We start from the raw sequence: 17515 nt of genomic DNA, 5'->3' as shown, positions 1-17515 counted from the left end.
GACACTAATTCTCGCGTTTTACGTCGATAAACTACGGTTTGGATTTGCTCGCATCGATGTGCTTTATCCCAATAAATCACAGCTTTTGTATACGATCTGTGCTTCTGCTGTGGAAGTCCCAACATGCCTATGACATTTGAGCAGTGTGAGTCCTGTCTATTTTTGTCCCGGCCTCTGGGTGTTGGTCGGCCGGCTCACAAAACTGGCTTGTCCAACGCTACTGTTGGCTGGTTAGGACTGACACACTGATTTATCCAGGTAAAATAACCGTCAGGTATGTATCTATTGCTCTGGTCACGGTTTCTAGTATAGTATTGAATGAGTCCAATCTCCTACAGCGTCTCCCTCATGGATTTGTATGAGATCAGAGGAGGCAGACTGGACGTGATTACCGAGGAGGCCGAGCACCAGGATCTGAGCAGGGAACAGACGTCCCCGGAAGCCTTCGCCGAACGGTCAGACGGGAGAGGGAGGCTGGACCTCCAGCGGTTCTCCATCGACACCAACGAATCCCCTTGTCTTGGATCGTGCGAGGACAGTCTTCCGTCTCCTACCGGCGTGGAAGATGGATATGATATGTTTAATGAGGGGGAACCCGAGGTGAGGAGTTTAAATTCGGTCGTTTCAGGGACTTTGCTCAACCAAGATCATGTCTGGGGATTTATTTATCTTTTTTTTTCCAAGGGGGTTTGGGTTTGCTTCATAAATACAACACATAGGTGCTTAAAAATCTCAGCATTCTAAAGCCATGTCCTCGCACTAAAATCTCACTGGCTATGAACGGCAAAATTATTTTCTCTCAATAATTTAATAGCTAATTCCCAGAAGATGGAGCTGTCCACATAACTTTTTCTTGTACACAGACCGGCAGCTGCGAGCACAAAGCCTCGATGATACTAATATTTTTGTTTCAAATTAATGAGGGGAGATGATAAAAATGTTTTTTTCTTTCTATAAAAACAAGATCGACACTATCAGGAACCGCTTGCAGGGGAAGGTTTCTGAGATGGAGAACTTTGCAGGTCACCTGGAAGAAATCTTCCTAACTGTAGAGGTTGGTATCGAAGATCTCACTAGATAATAAATGAATAACCGCATTTCATTGCCCTGTTCTTGTATATGAGTAATAACAATAAAGTTGAATCTAATGCAAGCTAATAACCTATAGCAATCAAGTTGTGAATAAACAGAAAGTAGAAATATACGTTTCAATCGAATGCATAGGCCTAATTCAGCTGTGTGCATCCGAAGGAGAACTTTGGGCGCCAGGAGCAGCACCTGGAGCAGCACTACAACGACGTGCTCCAGACGTTGTCGCATCGGTACGATGAGCGGGCGGCCGGGCTGGAGGAGGAGAAGAAGAGCAAGCTGGAGGTCCTGTACAGCCAGCTGCTGGCCTGCGGTCGCGCGCTGGACGCCTCCAAGGAGCTCATTGAAACAGCCAAGGAGATCTACCGCAGCCAGGACAAGAGGCTCTTTCTGAAGGTCTCCCCGCATGAGGCGTTTTAGCGTTTCCTCAGCCTCGCCTCATAATGGCTCCTAGTCAAGCAGATTTATTTATGTTTTTTATTCCTCCTGATGTAGATTAGACCATAAAAAAATATGAACCAAATTACTGATAAGTGTCTCTGCATCTTGACAGGCAGTTGTTCCCATCATTAAAAGGTAAATAAGAAATGTGTGGCTAATGAGGTGTGAAGCATTTTGCACGGAAACGCTAATATTATCCAGCTTGCTATGTTTTTACAGAATGAAGATTAATCATAAATGTTTGATTTTATATACACGCAATATTGTGCGGTAGATGATACTTTTATTTTGAAAATTGCACTTCACTAATCCCCAAACCCCAGTCTTTGCTCAATTATACTGTTTTGCAAATAATGGAAATGTTTTCCCAAAGCAGTTAAGAAACCATTAAGTGTTTCTTTTTCATCTTGCCCGGCATTAATCTGCACGCCGTTTTAAAATAATGAAACGAATTAATAAAATCCCTTGTATTTTAGTTACAAGCCACACAACAGTCCTGCTGTGTTCTTCTCCAGAATGGAAGAGTTCGCCAAAGAAGACGTCGACCTCGTGCTGTCGACGCCGCTCGAGTTCAGTACGCCGCTCGCCGATCTGTCAGACGTGAAAACAATGATGGACTCCATCAACGTCATTCCAGGTTTGTTTCTCTTAAGCTCTCCTTTGCTAGAAAGTCTTGATTTTTACATTTTAAATGGTCCGAAAATGTAAGCGTGAGGAAAAACGTCTTATTAGAAAGCAAGGTAGGGACCCTGCATTAATGATTATGGAGCTCGTCTGTAACATCTGCCTGGAGCCACGAGGTGAGGATTCTCCTTTAGAGGTCACAGGATTGTTTCTCGGAGTTAGAGAAAAAAAAAAAAACACTACTAAGAGCTACCTGGATCATCTGAGAAGATCCACCGACTTGGCTGTGAAAGAGCAGCCCATCTTGGACCCGTTTCCTTTGAAATAAGAAAAATGCTCCCATCTCATCCCAAGGATTATCACGAAGAAACCAGGACACGATTTTCAAGTCTATTTTTGGGCACTTTTTGAGAAGCGCAACACAAATGCAATCTAGCGCCATTGTATCCGAGAGAATAGGGAGAGCTGGATAGGGGATATTTCAAAATTTAGCATGCAAATATCCAGAGGGCCGTGTAGTACTGCAGAAGGGAGGGGGAAAAGGAGAAAAATACTTTGCATGTACTCTGACTTGAGACGGCCACACCAATCCAAATATTGCTGATTTTGTCATCTAACAAAGCTAGTACCCGTTGTATTGGCTATTTGTCTTTTGCCCCGGTGTATATATGTATTTATATTAATAAAACCCCCTCCACTCCATCTGCAGCTCCATCTGCCCCAGTTATCAACCCCCAAATACCCAACTCTGCCACCCAGACATCGCTGCGCGTCTGCTGGAGCCTGTTTTCCGACGACACGGTGGAGTTCTACGAGCTGTACTACCGCCCCGTGATGGAGGACACGCCGGCAGACGGCGCCCGTGCACCGCAAGGTACATCTCCACGTTGAACGCTGTCCCTCCCCGTCCGTTAAACCCCATTCTGTCTTTCCAGTGAGCAAGCTGAAAGTGAAGGACACCCACTGCACCCTGACGGATCTGTTGCTCAACGCTCAGTACGAGCTGTGGGTGACGGCCACCAACACCACCGGCATCAGCCCCGCCAGCGAGAAGGCCCTCTACGTGACCGGTACGGGAGAGGACGCCCCGCCTCGGCGCCGCTCACAAGATCCGAAACCATATCTGCTTCATTTTGGTGATCACCACTGACTTTGGAGAATTTTAAAGATCACTCGTAAAATTTTTGTTTTGTTTTTCCTCACCCGCCCCACTCAGTCCCGTCGCCACCGGTGATCAAGCAGAGGGAGTGCAGTAGCTGTTCCGACGCCGCCCTGATCCGCTGGGAGTCGGGGAACGCCAACCCCGTTGATTCGTACACGGTGGAACTGAGTGAGCTGGCTGCCGACGGCACGGAGAGCGGGGCGACCGAGTAAGACCTTCTCCGCGTCCCCTCCATCACGAACGTCACGATTTCTCTTTTCCCTCGAGGCTGATAATCTAGAAGGGAAGAAGTGAAAAAGAAGATATGAGATTTGTCTTGGCCGGCCTCTGCTGTGTAAAATCCATAAACAAGTCGGCGTTAGTGCTTGCCTGGGATTTTTTGAGGTCCCCACGGTTATCGGGCCGCTGGATCGAGACACAGACTGTCCCAGAAAATCTATTCTTAGCCTTCAGCTCCTGCAGCGGCGTTGGTGAGACTGCTGTCCTCACATTTTGGGTCATTTAACTTTTTTTTTTTCCTGGTTTCTTCAGAGGACAGCAGAGCCCCGTTTGTTTATTTTCGCATTGTCGAATGGAAACTTTCTTCACTTAAATGAGTCCCATTTTTCACAGGCCCAGATTATCGCAGTCAGTGGCCTTTTGGGGGTGTGTGTACAGACTTTTTATGTAAAATGTTAATATTTCAAAAGCTGGTTTGAATGCTTTTGAAAGCTGCACCCAGAAGCAATTCATGAGAATATCCACGGAGGATAAAGGACATCGCTTCAAAGATATAATTATTAGACAAAGTTTTTACCAGTACATTCAATTTCCTGATTGTCAAGTTTCAATTCAATTTTCTCATTTTCCGACATCTGAAAATCCCAAGAATACGGATTTTTCCTGGCCGGTATTAAATTCCCTGATCGTTATTTTCTTTCCTCAAACTGTCGAGTTTTTAGGGATGTTCTGATTTATCAAATTACTTCTGCACCTGTAAGTAAGGCGTGCAGTTTTAAAATGTCAGTTTTAATGACTAGGTGTTCTTTCAACTCTGTACCAGAAATTTAAAGCAAAATTTTACAAATATGTCAAACTAATCCTTTGTCTACCCATGTATCCTCCTGGTATTTCAAGATTTTGTGAGAAGCGCTCTAGTGAGAGTTAAGAATAACTAAAAAGACGCACAAAAAAAAGGACTTTGACCTTCTGACCTTTCCATTGAACCCCAAGATCCGTCGTGGCCGTCCCCGCTTGCCAGTGTCTGATCCAGCTGCTGGCGGGACGCCGCTACCTTATCTCCGTGAGAGCCGTCAACATCGGAGGGCCCAGCGAGCGAAGCGGCGAGTTGACCATATCCACCGCAGGTGAGAGATTATCACAGACCGGCTCCAGCTGTGTTTTCTCCACCTAGATCTTTCTTTGCAGGAAAAAAGGGCCATTTTCTATTAACAACAGGACGGATGTCAGAATCTCCTCAGATGCAGCTTTTGAATGTTTTACACTTTTTGGATGAGGCCTAATGTCGTCTTCTTTGCTCGCTGAGAATCGAATTGGGAAAAGAGGTGGGGGGGATTTGACATTGCAGCATCTCAGAGCTAATCCTTGCCCGTTACTGTGCAGACAGGTATGAGACAGAAACATAGGGGATGCCCTGTATCCATCATCTGCAGCTTAAAATAGATATTTACATATTCATGTATTCTGGGATTTCTAATAGGGGCTGATTTTGTATTTCCGGGACAAAGATAACTAAATATAACCCATCCCAGGGACGTTCTTCAATCTGCTGGAGGAAACCGCCCACCCCTGCTTGTCATTCTCCGAGGACGGATTCACTATATTTTATGGAGACGAGGAACTGCCGATCAGCGCCATGGCCTTCGATGAGAACACATTTACCAGGTAGGGAGAGAACGGGCCTTCTAGGAAAGTCTGTACGTGTAAGAAATAGTATATGAGAAAAACATGTGTGTGTGATCAGATGCGTAGCAGTTCTGGGGGACATGATCCCGGTGCGGGGCAGGCATTACTGGGAGGTGGAGGCAGACGATGGGACGGAGTTCAGGGTCGGAGTGGCGTACAAGGACACCGAGAGGAGCTCCTACCTCGGAGCGAACACCACCTCCTGGTGCATGAGACACATCCTCACCCCATCCAGGTAGGAGGACACCGGCCATCCTTTCCTCTGGACTTCATGTCTCCGTATTGGGAGTGATGCCTTCAAAGCTGCCCTTTCTGTAAACCTTGGCACGAGCAGGCTGCTCCTACTCATTTTGGAATTGTGAGTTGTAGTTTCCCAAGATTTTCTCTCTTGACAATTTCTCAGTGTTCTAAAAACAAGTGAATTTATTCAGGGGAGAGGAGGGGACTAAATCAAAGATGGATCAAAAAGCAACTTTAAGCCCAAGGGGGGGAAAGTAATTCCTTATTGGGGTTTCTTCATTTCTGACCATACAATACGCACATGGGAACTGTCAGGTAAAGGCAGCAATTATTTTTAGTAAGTTGATTTATTTAGTGTGTGTGTGTGTGAGTATACGTGTACACACACACACACCTTCTTAACTCAGGGATCTGACGTCTTTTCTACGCTTTTCTGCATTAACTGTCATAATAAAAATAACAATATAGTTTTTCTGGACACCAAATATCCCAAATAGAACACAAGATGAAGTGGCCTCCGGTGATGCTTGTTTTTTTTCCAGTTATTATTCCTGTTGGTTGGTCTGGCCGGATTAAAGATATGAAACTTCTCAATGAGGAGACCAGAATTAGAATCCTGATCTTCAGAGGGACAGCGATGGCAGATCATTAAAAAAACCTAAGGGGGGGTTCTGTATTTTTCAGCCAATTGAAAGGTCTAGTCCAAGAAGAAAAAAAAAAAAAAACTTGACTGATTGCGTGTAAAGCTGCAATACAAAAGCCCAGTTTAAAATATGATACTTTAAAAGTTACTATAGCAACAACTCTTGGAACAAAGGAGTGGAGTTGAATAGTCACATTTAGCAACTCGCAGGAGGAGGCACGGAGGCTCCGAACATGGTGCTCTTTGAGGGGATGTTAGGGCTTCTGCCAACACACATTTTACTGCTTTTAATCCACTTACTGAATCCCACTGTCGCTTGTGAACCAGCGTTTGTTGCGCCCACATTGGAGCGGCAGAGATCCCGCCAGGAGCGATGCGTTAAGCTCGCGTTCACCATCACGATTTATGTTCCAGGCACAAGTATGAGTTTCTGCACAACGGCTGGAGCCCTGACCTGAGGATCACGGTGCACCCGGTCCGGATAGGGGTGGCTCTGGACTACGAGAGGGAGACTCTGTCCTTCTTCAACGTGGATCTGGAGCAACACCTGCACACCTTCCACTCTCACTTTCGAACTTACCTCCACCCTTGCTTTGGCCTGGACAACCCCGGGGCTCTGACTGTGCATAACGGCATTGAGCCTCCGGATTATGTTTTCAAATGACATCTTTACAACCGGTTTACAGAAGCCGAGGCTTGCAAAAAGTAAAAATATCCAGTCGAGATGGTGGGGAAAATTAGAATATGAGGAAGAAATGCCAGCTTATCAAAACAAATCAGTGGAATTTCAGGTGTTTTTATTATATTATTCCATGGGAACAGGCATACACCGTTTTTCCAAGATAAGAAAAAAGGTTTCACTGATTCTTACAATGTGTATTCATATCATCGGTAACAGCATCAGACTAAGTGATGGAATTCAAAAATGAAAGGAGGGCCTATCAACAAAAGATCTTTTAAAAATAAAATGTTAAAAAATTGTTTTCACTTGGTGAGGGGGGAAAAGTCCATGTGTGGTTATTGTACATTTTTTTTTCCAGATGTTAAAAAGGAAAAATCCATCCATAATAAAAGTGGTTTAGATGAGCTCGGATTGACACCATTTCCTTTTTTGGTGGGTACCTTGGTCAGATTTGATAACAAAATGGTTTTACAGGATGGTGAGCTGACAACATGGGTTTGCGTTTAGACCCGTTGTTTTCATCACTTTTTCCCAATAAGACATGTTGGGACAAGTTTTTAAATTAAAGAAAAAAACAAACAGCCATTTGATTGCCCTGGTTGTGCTGGAGCTAAAAAAATAAAAGCCTGAATATATTTGTTGTAGTCAAAGTCATCATATCTCAGTATTGGTGCTTGGGGAAAAGTGTTCCCTGCACTTTCTCCCTGACTGAAAAGAACAGCCATTCCTTCCAAAACGTTCCAGAGAACAGACATCAGAAACATATCTGACTGACTAGCAGAGTTTCTGCTGCTGTGGATGTTGACCAGCTGTCCTAAAGCCCTACTGAAGCAACACCAGAAATATCCTTTGTCTACAAGCATGATGCACTGATAAGAAGAAACCAAACCGGAGGTGGGGAGGGAATCAAATCTGCAAAGACTTGGAAAGTGGTAATGAATATTAAAAATGCTTTGTGGTAGCTTAGCCCCTTGTATAAAATATGGAAAGTACGGCCATATGCTGAATATTCCTTCGAGGGTGGATTTTTCCTTTTGTGAGATTTGAAATATCTAATGTAGACTGGAGGACTGTACGCAATGGTCTTGTGGACAGTGAGGGGGGGCAGGGGTTATGAGTTATCGGTCTTACTGCTGCGCGTCCTCTCCTCATCTTCGTCAGAGGAGTCCCCTCCGTAGGGCACCAGCCCCGACGCATCTTCCACCACTTTTGACTTCTTCTCGCACACCTCGGCAGCACCTGCTAGGGCACAGGAAAACATGGAGAGACAGAGAAGCGGAAAGAAAGGAGGGGCGGAGATACAAAGAGAGAAAGAGAAAAACCACAGAACAAAATAAAATAAAATAAATAACAAAAAAAAAAAACCATTGAGGAGCCCCATGTTAGCGGTGGATTTGAGTTGGTTTGATCCACGGCCGGGGGGGAGGGAAGATATCAAATGAAACGGCAGCAGAGCACAGATCCATAACAGGCAGGTCCGGGAACACATGTTGAGAGAGAAAACAAGGGAAAGACAAAAAACATATACAGGAGGAGATTGTTAGTTGGTTTTACCAGTTGAGGGATTCACACAGGTCTCCACTCTTCCTCCAATCCTCCGTGGGGGGAAATGCCATTTCATGCAACAGACAACTCCTCTCAAGTCGTATCGGAGCACTCCGGCTCAGATCACTAGCAAAAAGAATATTACTTACCCGTTGGCGCGGAGCTCGGGAGACTGGGCGCGTCTTTTGAAACTGCATCTCTGGGTCTTTTGCGTGTGACGGACGCAGGGGCAGCGAATGGAGGAGGTGGCGGTGGCATCAGTATCCTGAAGAGAGGGGATGTGACGTCAAAACAAGGGGACAGAGGGAATGACACAGAGGAAATGTAACGACAGACCTCTCGACTTCTTTCTCCTTCTCCTCTCCAACTTCGGCAGCGGGAGATGCAGGCTCCTGATGTGCTGGACCTTCTGGAGCGTCACTGGGGGGCTACGCAAGGACAGAGGATGCTACGTTGAAAACTTCATGAAGACAACTTTATTTGGTATTTATAAAGAGTCCTTACAGGGTGACAAAAGCAGGGGGAAACCTTGATCCAAAGAACAAGAGCTGATCATAAAAGGTTCAGGATGGCATTAAACAAGAACAGAAAGTATCTGGTGCACCAGTGAAAAGTGCATGTTTTAGATGAAGTTCTTAAATGAACCCTGCTCCTCAGATGCTCCAGGTCTGATGGCAATTAACTCCAACAAAAGTCTTACTAAAGCAATCTGTCCGGTTCCACGAGGCTACAATTATTTTTCCTGTAAGTGCGATGGTGTGAGTCATCAGCTCACCTGTTCTTCCTCAGCCCCTTCCTGGAAATGTTTGGGGCTTCCTGAGTCTGGGGGCAAGTTTAAAGATCCTTCAGGCTGCACCGTATCACTGCTACCAGGATCCTTCAACACATGTACGCACACGCACGCACACACACACACAAAAAAAAAGTCTCTGTGACACTGTGGCATCAATGTAGAAAGCTTAGTTTCTGGATAAGAAAACTTACCGTATTTTCACGACTAAGGCACACATAAAAGTCTTAGACTTTCTTCTAAATGTGCGGCGCACCCTATAGTGCAGTGCGCCCTATGTGTGTTGTTGTTGTAAGGCGGGCGTAGTAGAGAACACCATGAGAACGTTAAAGGGGGAAGTGTGGGCGTTGATTGTATATAAAAGAACAGGTATGTGCGTTATGCAGAACATTTTTGTTTTAACAACTCTGAAAACATCGCCGACAAACACATCCAACCCAGCCACATCGCTAACATGGACGAGGTGCCGCTCACTTTCGACATCCCGGTGAGTCACGCCGTGGAGAAGAAGGGGACCAGCGCAGTAGCCACGTAGTTTCACTATGAGTGGAAGGCAGCGGCGGGCGAGTTATGCCACAATTTGCGAATGGATTGTAGATCCTTGGGCCAACGTGTCTGCCGGCACTGTTGTTCGAGCTTTCGTAAAAGCCGGCATCATTTCCGCGGAGCCGCGCGGCACGGAAAGTGACTCTGACAGTGGAGAAAGTAAACCTGGCATGTTTGACGGAGATTTAGCACAGCTATTCAAATCAGAAACAGAGGATGAGGACTTCGATGGGTTCGGTTGATGACGATTACCAGTAAAAAAAAAAAAGTGAATACCAAACTCAGTTTTGCTCCCGCTCTATTTTTAAATACGCACACTTGTATGCTTGTGTGTGTGTTGTTGTTGTTGTAAGGCGGATGTAGTAGAGGACACCATGAGAACGTTAGAGGGGGAAGTGTGGGCATGGATTGTATATAAAACCCGCGCCCTGTAATCAGGTACGCCTCATGTGTGTGTTACATACAATAATGGCACACATAACTGAGACTGCCCCTTTTAGTACGGTGCGCCTTGTGGTCGTGAAAATACCGTAAGAGGTAATTTAATCAATAAATGATAGTTAAGTCAGGAGTCGCTGATCAGACATATTTTACAGTCTAAAAGAAAGCATTTCTATCGGATGAAAACCCAAGATGCCAAACAGACACAAGCTTTATCTATGGCGTTTACCTGCACCAGATAGGGATGCTGTTTCCTTGGACACACTGGATACTGAACCATTGCCTGAGAAGATGGAGGGGTTGTCGACATGTTAGAATGACTTGGGGGACCATTTGCATTACTCCAATAACCAGTGGCTCCTGGGTACGCTGAATAGCCTCCAGCATACCCATTTGCTGGGTAGTTATACCAGGACCCCTGGCTAGAGTAATTGCTATTAGGTGGAAATCCATGTGCTGCGTATGCTGAAATGAAAGTATAGAGCGTGGAGTTAATAGCTTATATGAAAATAGATCAATAACAGGGTGTTTGACAACTGTGACCTACTATCGCAACATATTGTTGAACCACTAAAGATGCCAAGAAAAGATTAATTACCACAAAGACGAATACACTCAGCTAGAGCCTGATACTCTGCTGCTAGGGTAACTGTTCTGTTACAAAGTGTAAAGGTGTACTCACGCTGTGTTGAGCCAGTGGCCGTGTACATCGACACCATTCTGGCATGTTCCGCTCTCACCTGCAGGAAACAGAGAAACCGATGGATGTTATTCTACAAAGGCAGCGGCCTCATCCCTTTAACACATGAAATGAAATGTGGGTAGGTGCAGAGCACTCAAAACCTATCTTTGGAGGTCAGGTGGTTCACGCTACCATTTTCAATTTTGGAGGCGGGTATCAGTGACAACTATACACTTCCATAGCTTCACCTTCTTATACCTCCCATTCAGGCTCATCAATTTTAGCCCCATTTCCTTTAAAAGATCATCAACTTACAGTTTCTAGCAGGCTCTCTGTCAGCTTTTTCGCCGCCTCCAATCCAGCTGCATTTGGGTGGCTGTAACACAAGAAGGCCAGGGTATCAAGAGTCAAAGAACCGACTTGCGGGGCTCTCGGGAGAAGTTTTGGAAAACAAATTCATCCTAAACAGTGCAATCTCTACACCGCCTTTACCGGTGTTTGTGCAACAAAAAAGATGGGCAATGTTCTAAATGCTCAGGTATATCTAATACAGTTCAGGAGACCTTCTGACAAACTGAGGGCCAACGTAAATGTGCTGCAAGCAAAGAAATAGAATAAAAATCCTGCTGTAAATCTCGAGAACATTCAAAGTTGAAAGAAAAATCAGAATGTTACCTGATATAGACATAAAGAGGCTCAAAAGACTCTCGTTTTGACGCTTGTTCTATGTAGCCAGAACCTTTTCCCCGGAGGAAAACTCGAGAGCCCGTCTCAGTCTGGATGTGACTCAGGTATGCACCGCTGGGACCTTCCACCTTCTCATTCACGTTGAAATTGGGCAATGTCTGGTCCAGACCAACAAAAATCTTTGTGTGCACAAAGCTCTAAAGGATAAGGGGAGACAAAAGAATAAAGAAGAAAAAAAAAATAATTAAGTTAACAACCCTGAAACTTAAGGCCTGTTATATCTGCTATGAATTTAACCAGAACTAGACAGGCTTTGTGAGCAGATGCAGAAATCCCAGGCTTTCCCCTTTAGACCAGGGATGTTCTCTCTGCTACTTAATATTGGAGGTTGGTATCGGTGAAACAACATGGTCTTAATTTGCCTCACTTTCTTTACCTCCATTTTCAACATTGTGACATTGATAAAATGCCAAGCGACAATTAAAACATACAACCCAGTAGACCTGATCAGCATAATAAATCATCAAGAACAACTTGCAAGCTTGTCAATTATTCACCGTGGCAGCTTAAATTTCCAAGTCAATTAAAAACTGCTTTATGTTGTTATGCCATCTGTTTGACTCAGTAAGACGTCTATTTTGTATGATTTTTACAGAAATAGTAATGACTATATAGAGGGATGATTTCTATAAAGTTGCACTTGAACAGGTAAAGAAACATATCAGCAGAAAGTTGCATGTCATGTGTGTCTACCCCGGAATGAGGTGCCGCAGGCCGATGCCCCGGCACTGGTGTAGGGGTGGAGGTGGGCATCCGTGGCACAGGTGTTGGGGTGACGGGCCGGGGAGGTTGGGGATAGAGAGTGAGCGGAGGCATCACAGGAACCTGTTGACCTCCTGAGGCGGCTGAAGCCCTCAACACATCCTCTGAGATGATCTCTTTTATTCTCAAGACTGCTTCTATTGTGGCAGAAAAGTCCAATTTTGGACATCAGTATCATATTCAATACACTGGCTTTCAAGTTCTTAAAAAAAAAAAAAGTATAGTTACTTATGTTGTGTTTATCCGGGCTGACGATAATCCGTTTACATCCTCACCAAAGCAAAATGTAAAGATTTATAGGTAATGCCAGCTAATGAAACTCTTTATTGGCAAAACTGCTACACAAACATCAGCTAGCAAACACATTACTGTGTTTTAAACTACTATGATTTGAAAATTTTACTGAAATTAATGCACGGTGTAAACTCACAGGATATCAGCATATGATAAAATCTTTCATTAGACATAACTCAGCCTTCACACAATTACATTGTTTTAAATTTTGCAAGTGACACGAGATGATAAATGTCCATTACATATCCAGTATATCATCCCAAAAGTCCACTAAATGCAAGTTTTAAATTAAAATCTTGAAACTTTAATTAGACCAATAAAATAAAATCACACTTTTGGTCGATTGGTAAAATTGTGAGATGGAATTGCAGCAGGCATTTCAGATGTCTTAATGTTCCAAACCAGGGAAAAATTAAGTCCAAAACATTTTATTAAACCCATAAAGCAAACATGGCCCTTTGAATCGACACCATTCGAGCAAATGGAAGCTTCCATGCCTGATTCTGAGCCAACAATAGCCAATGAAAGTCAGCGTTGAATGGTTGTTCCGACCCCACTGATTGTGCCAATAACTGAGGCTTTGTATAACCAACGCAATCATGAAAATGATCGTAAGCAGTTTAATTGGGGCCTTTCACAGCAGTTTTTTTTCCTTTATGACGGTAATGAAATGAGACACTGTTGCTATTTTTAAATACCCCAGTGAACTGTATTTCTCCCCTAGCCTCTAACCAAGACAATGACTACACACACTGCAGATGAAAACTTAAGAGTTACTTACTATTAACTTGTTCTTGAGACTTTCCTTGGACATGTAAATACAACGGTCTTTGTCTAAAAGAGAGCAAATGGGAAATTCTAAAGACAGCACAGAAGATAGGCTTACATTTCCAGATAACACAAAGGCATTTAGGATCTGAATTTAAATCAACTAGTACATTATAAGTACAGCACATTGCTAGAGACAAACTACTGATGTCCGCAGGAGTAAGGCTGAGAACAGAATACAGAAGATACAGCTCCTATATCTAGCCTTCTCTCAGCTCCGCTCATTGAGACTTAAAGCCCTGCATTTTAGCAAAACAAAGAAGGAAATATTTCAAATCAAATGATTTAAACTATGACAACTCCAATAAAAATGCATACATTTCAGTTTATATGAACTGCTTGTGAAAAAGCTCCCTCAATAGGGGATGAATAAACACTCAAAAAAATGGAGAAAAAAAAGAGTCAGAATACATACCCAACTTTTCCCTTTTCAGTGTCAGTCATATAATGACCTTTAGTTGAGACCACTGCTCCGCTGAACTGTCGAATCTGAAAAAGACAAGAAAAGATTTGACCAGGCTTGATGAAGAATCTTACTGAATTGACAAAGTATCATTTATAAGATAAACTTTATTGGTCCCCAAAGGGGAAAATTCCTTTGTTACAGCAGCATGACCGTTATGTCAAAAAAAGGAAATAAATATGAAAATAAATATAAATAAAAAGGCAGAAGACAGAAGAGAGCAAGACAAATTACATCCAAAAATAAATAGACAGCAGATAAACAGACAGCAGACCGCAACCTCAACAACATCAGGGATGACGTTCGGCAACATCAAGGGTGAACAGTGAGGGTGAAAAATACACAACTCAAACTGAACAACAATATAAAAATGACAGATGAGTCTAGTGGTTGGACTGGGCATCACAATATGTGTATTTTTTTGTACAAGTGCAATTCATATAGATCAATAAAATGTAGAATATATTTAATGTTATTTGCTGAAGACTTTAGAATTAGTATATCTGAAACTTGCAACATACAAACAATTTTTAAAGTAACAAATTAATAGTAGGGTTAACAAATTTGGCACTGCTTGGTTTACAAACGCATCACAAAAGTTCATATAACAGCCCCAAATAAAAAGCCCAGTGTTTCTTTTCTGACCCTGAAGCACCTCTTTCATTAGCAATGCCTCCATGTCATTGCTTAGGTCAAGCTTCATTTGCATGAAAATCGCAAAAGATGGTGTCATACAATGTTACGGTCATAGTATTTTGCCCTTTCGCAATTCACTTTCTTGTAAACTGCTTGCAAGATACACACTATACTACTTGTGACTTACAACTTACCTCTTCTTGTGTTTTTCCTTTAGTAAGAAGATCCCTGCAATTCAGAGGTACATCATTTATGTCTACCTCTGTGACCACCACTTCTTCTGTGCTGGGTGACACCGGCACACTATGAGGGGCCTGAAAAAAGTTTGTAGGAAGGTGATCGGCCTGTCAAGATATTTATTTACACACTTCAAATCTATCTAACTATCATAATCATCTCTAGTATCCACACCTTTGCAAGTAACGGTGGAGGTGTCAGAAGCTTTCCTTTTGCCATTAACATGGCATTTATCTTCGCAGCCATGGCTGCTGCCATTTCAACTCCTCCCGGAGACGCTGGCTTTTCTGCTCCATGTATCAAGGACTCCGGTTCTTTTTGCAGGGGTTGGTAAACTGCGCTGTTTGAGCCAACACTGCTGACAACCCCGGATAAAGACACATGATGGGCTGCATTTTCACTACTTGTCTGTTGCTTTACGTCAACACTCTGATTAGGCTGGGCTGGCTGATCCCATCGGCTGGTTAGGCACCTGACAAAAAGACAAAGTAAGCCACACACATAAATCTGAGGATCATAAAAAAAGTTATTGGCCCATTCTAATAATCCCAAGATAGGCGAACATATAAAATGTGTGCACACAGACATAAAATGGTGGAGAGTAATTCAAACTTAAGTGAATTTCTTAAGCCAACAATTAATTGTGATGAACTGGGTCAAACGCTGATCAGAGATGGATTCAGCTTCTGTAGATCAACTGGGAGGTACGTTTATTGGAAACCTACCACTTCCAATATGTTGGCACTCCACGCTCATCTGATTACATGATGGCGCCATACATCCTTTCTCTCATAGGACGTTTATTTAAATAAATTAGATTAATTGTTCCATTGAACCAGTATGATGCCCGTGAGAACAGCAGCACCGTTTTAGCCGAGAATCGCTTGGGCGATCGATTACGTGCTCACACAGTTCGTTAAACTATACAGAAAAAAGATACGCTTTATTAGCAACTCTTTACCACTACACTGTACTTTACTTGTGGATTAATAAAAATTACACATTCTTCTGTTAATCAACTCTACCTGTTCCGTTGATGAAAACAACTGAAAGGCGTTGTCTCTTCAGGTTACTTTTTTTGTAACTCACTTGGAGGCTATGCTTACAACAGCCAAAGTTAGCTAGTTTAGTAGCATTAGCACTGGTGCTAAACAGGAGATGGCCGGGAAAGTTGCAATCCAAAATTGTACCAGGACGTCTATTAACTTAATCCGGGATTTATGCGCTCGATTAAGTAAATATTACAGTAGATATGCATACTCGGCTGTTAGTTACGACTTTATCACAAACATCGTTGGACGCGAACAATTACTAGTAGGCCGAAACCACCTTAACTAGCAAGTACTATTCCTTTCGTGGGTATGATACATTCCTCTGAAGTGGCTAACGCTAACGGTTAGCATGCTAATCGTTACGCCTATGCATTTTTTTTTTTGAATGAAAGCGGCCCGTTTTACGTTTTTTCACCATATCAAACCATCGAAGGGAACTTACGGCGTTTGTCCAGTCATTCCCGAAGACATAGCACCACTCCACCAACACGGTATTAAAGTGAAAACAGTTTTATTATCACGCTATTGCACACTGAGCGACGGGAGCCATCTAGCCAGCCGGCGATTTCTGACGACGTCTCGTCGCGAAGTCTGACAAAGCGGAAGCGCCTCTCCTCGTTATGTAACGATTTATTTACTTGAATTTAAAGTTTTCATTCCACGGCAAAGACCCCTTCTTCATTTTTTATATATATTGTTTTCTTATCCCGCCGTGAGACAGAATACTTATTTCACGATACACATCAGGCCTGCAAAATTCCAAATTGGTTTGGGATAGGCTGATTCTGTTTGACTCTCAGACACTAAACTTAACTTTTTAACGTTTAGACATACATATGTCTAGTAAATCAAAAATCAAATATATTAAATAATCCCCAAATAATTAAATTTTCATGTGAATAACCGTGGCATTGCTTTGTGCAAACCGAACCAGGCATCTCCTTATCTCCTCTCCAAACTTCCTTTCTGTTCTTAAACCTTTCTCCCGAGCAAAATAGTGAAATATACTTTTACATTCAAGTTAATCTGACATGTAAATTGTGTTTTTGAAATTGTTATGTTTACAAGTTAACCAAAGCAAACTGTCTCAGCTCTCCGTGAAAAGCGGTTTACCATAGAAAGGCTGTTGGGCCTCATTTTTTCCCCGTGTCGTTTCGTTATTAACATAAAGAAGTGATAGAAAATGTGAAAAGCCGCAAGGGATTCGTGAGATTGTTTACATGAACTCCAAAACAATATGGTAAATACAGGATTTATCAGTGCAGTTTTTGTACACAGATCCGCAAATCGTTTGTGAGAAAAGCACAACTCTGCCCGATCTGAAAAACAGTAGGATTTGAGTTGTTTTTTCACAATAACAATAAACTTCTTTATATTTCAACTGAGACCTTTTGTCACAATCCAGTAATACGTGAATCGCCGCTGTAATTGACGGAGGCCTGATAAACAGCTCCTCACTTAAATTTTAACTTTCCAGATTCATTTAATTGCACCGCTTCGCCCTCGACCAATAGTATTACAAAATAACCGATTTACTTGTGTCTTTTAAAAGCGTGTGATGGCTGACCCACCAAGATCACCTCATAGCGACAGTAATTCTGATAACTTCCAACCCAAAGTTCTTCACATTTTTAATTATGAACCTCAGCGATGGCAAATAAGAAATGCAGCCTCAGGGCGGCACTGGCCGGTGTCTCCCCGAAACA

General features: G+C 43.0%; 2 protein-coding genes across 5 annotated transcripts; one reads left to right on the top strand and one right to left on the bottom strand.

Annotated features, from left to right (window-relative positions):
• Positions 1 to 18: 18 nt before the first annotated feature.
• fsd2 (fibronectin type III and SPRY domain containing 2) lies at positions 19 to 8835 on the top strand. Of its 3 annotated transcripts, none has more exons than XM_086144267.1 (13): positions 19 to 258; positions 339 to 600; positions 965 to 1054; positions 1252 to 1485; positions 1643 to 1665; positions 2046 to 2167; positions 2864 to 3028; positions 3090 to 3224; positions 3371 to 3524; positions 4529 to 4662; positions 5068 to 5200; positions 5280 to 5456; positions 8559 to 8835. In XM_086144267.1, the coding sequence occupies exons 2-13, from the start codon at positions 349 to 351 to the stop codon at positions 8641 to 8643; spliced, it is 1704 nt and encodes a 567-aa protein (XP_086000393.1). In that variant the 5' UTR covers positions 19 to 258; positions 339 to 348; the 3' UTR covers positions 8644 to 8835. The 3 variants fall into 3 exon arrangements, with proteins under 3 accessions (XP_086000393.1, XP_086000392.1, XP_086000394.1); XM_086144266.1 differs by lacking the exon at positions 8559 to 8835 and adding an exon at positions 6519 to 7093; XM_086144268.1 differs by lacking the exon at positions 8559 to 8835 and adding an exon at positions 6519 to 7093 and having other exon boundaries at positions 154 to 274; positions 369 to 600.
• On the bottom strand, positions 7232 to 16385 carry LOC147235908 (KH homology domain-containing protein 4-like). 2 transcript variants are annotated; one of them, XM_086144269.1, is made up of 14 exons: positions 16252 to 16385; positions 14932 to 15229; positions 14715 to 14834; positions 13837 to 13910; positions 13375 to 13427; positions 12231 to 12436; positions 11466 to 11674; positions 11106 to 11166; positions 10791 to 10848; positions 10338 to 10573; positions 9107 to 9208; positions 8668 to 8759; positions 8481 to 8596; positions 7232 to 8028 (listed from the first exon to the last, which is right to left on the bottom strand). In XM_086144269.1, the coding sequence occupies exons 1-14, from the start codon at positions 16278 to 16280 to the stop codon at positions 7898 to 7900; spliced, it is 1785 nt and encodes a 594-aa protein (XP_086000395.1). In that variant the 5' UTR covers positions 16281 to 16385; the 3' UTR covers positions 7232 to 7897. The 2 variants fall into 2 exon arrangements, with proteins under 2 accessions (XP_086000395.1, XP_086000396.1); XM_086144270.1 differs by having other exon boundaries at positions 7232 to 8025.
• Between the last annotated feature and the right edge of the window lie 1130 nt (positions 16386 to 17515).

The sequence above is a fragment of the Fistularia commersonii genome, chromosome 3, assembly GCF_037954325.1.
Source record: "Fistularia commersonii isolate RoL2024-O1a breed Wild chromosome 3, RoL_Fcom_v1.0, whole genome shotgun sequence".
Taxonomy (NCBI): Eukaryota; Metazoa; Chordata; class Actinopteri; order Syngnathiformes; family Fistulariidae; genus Fistularia; species Fistularia commersonii.
This window is presented reverse-complemented; position numbering and strand designations above follow the sequence as displayed.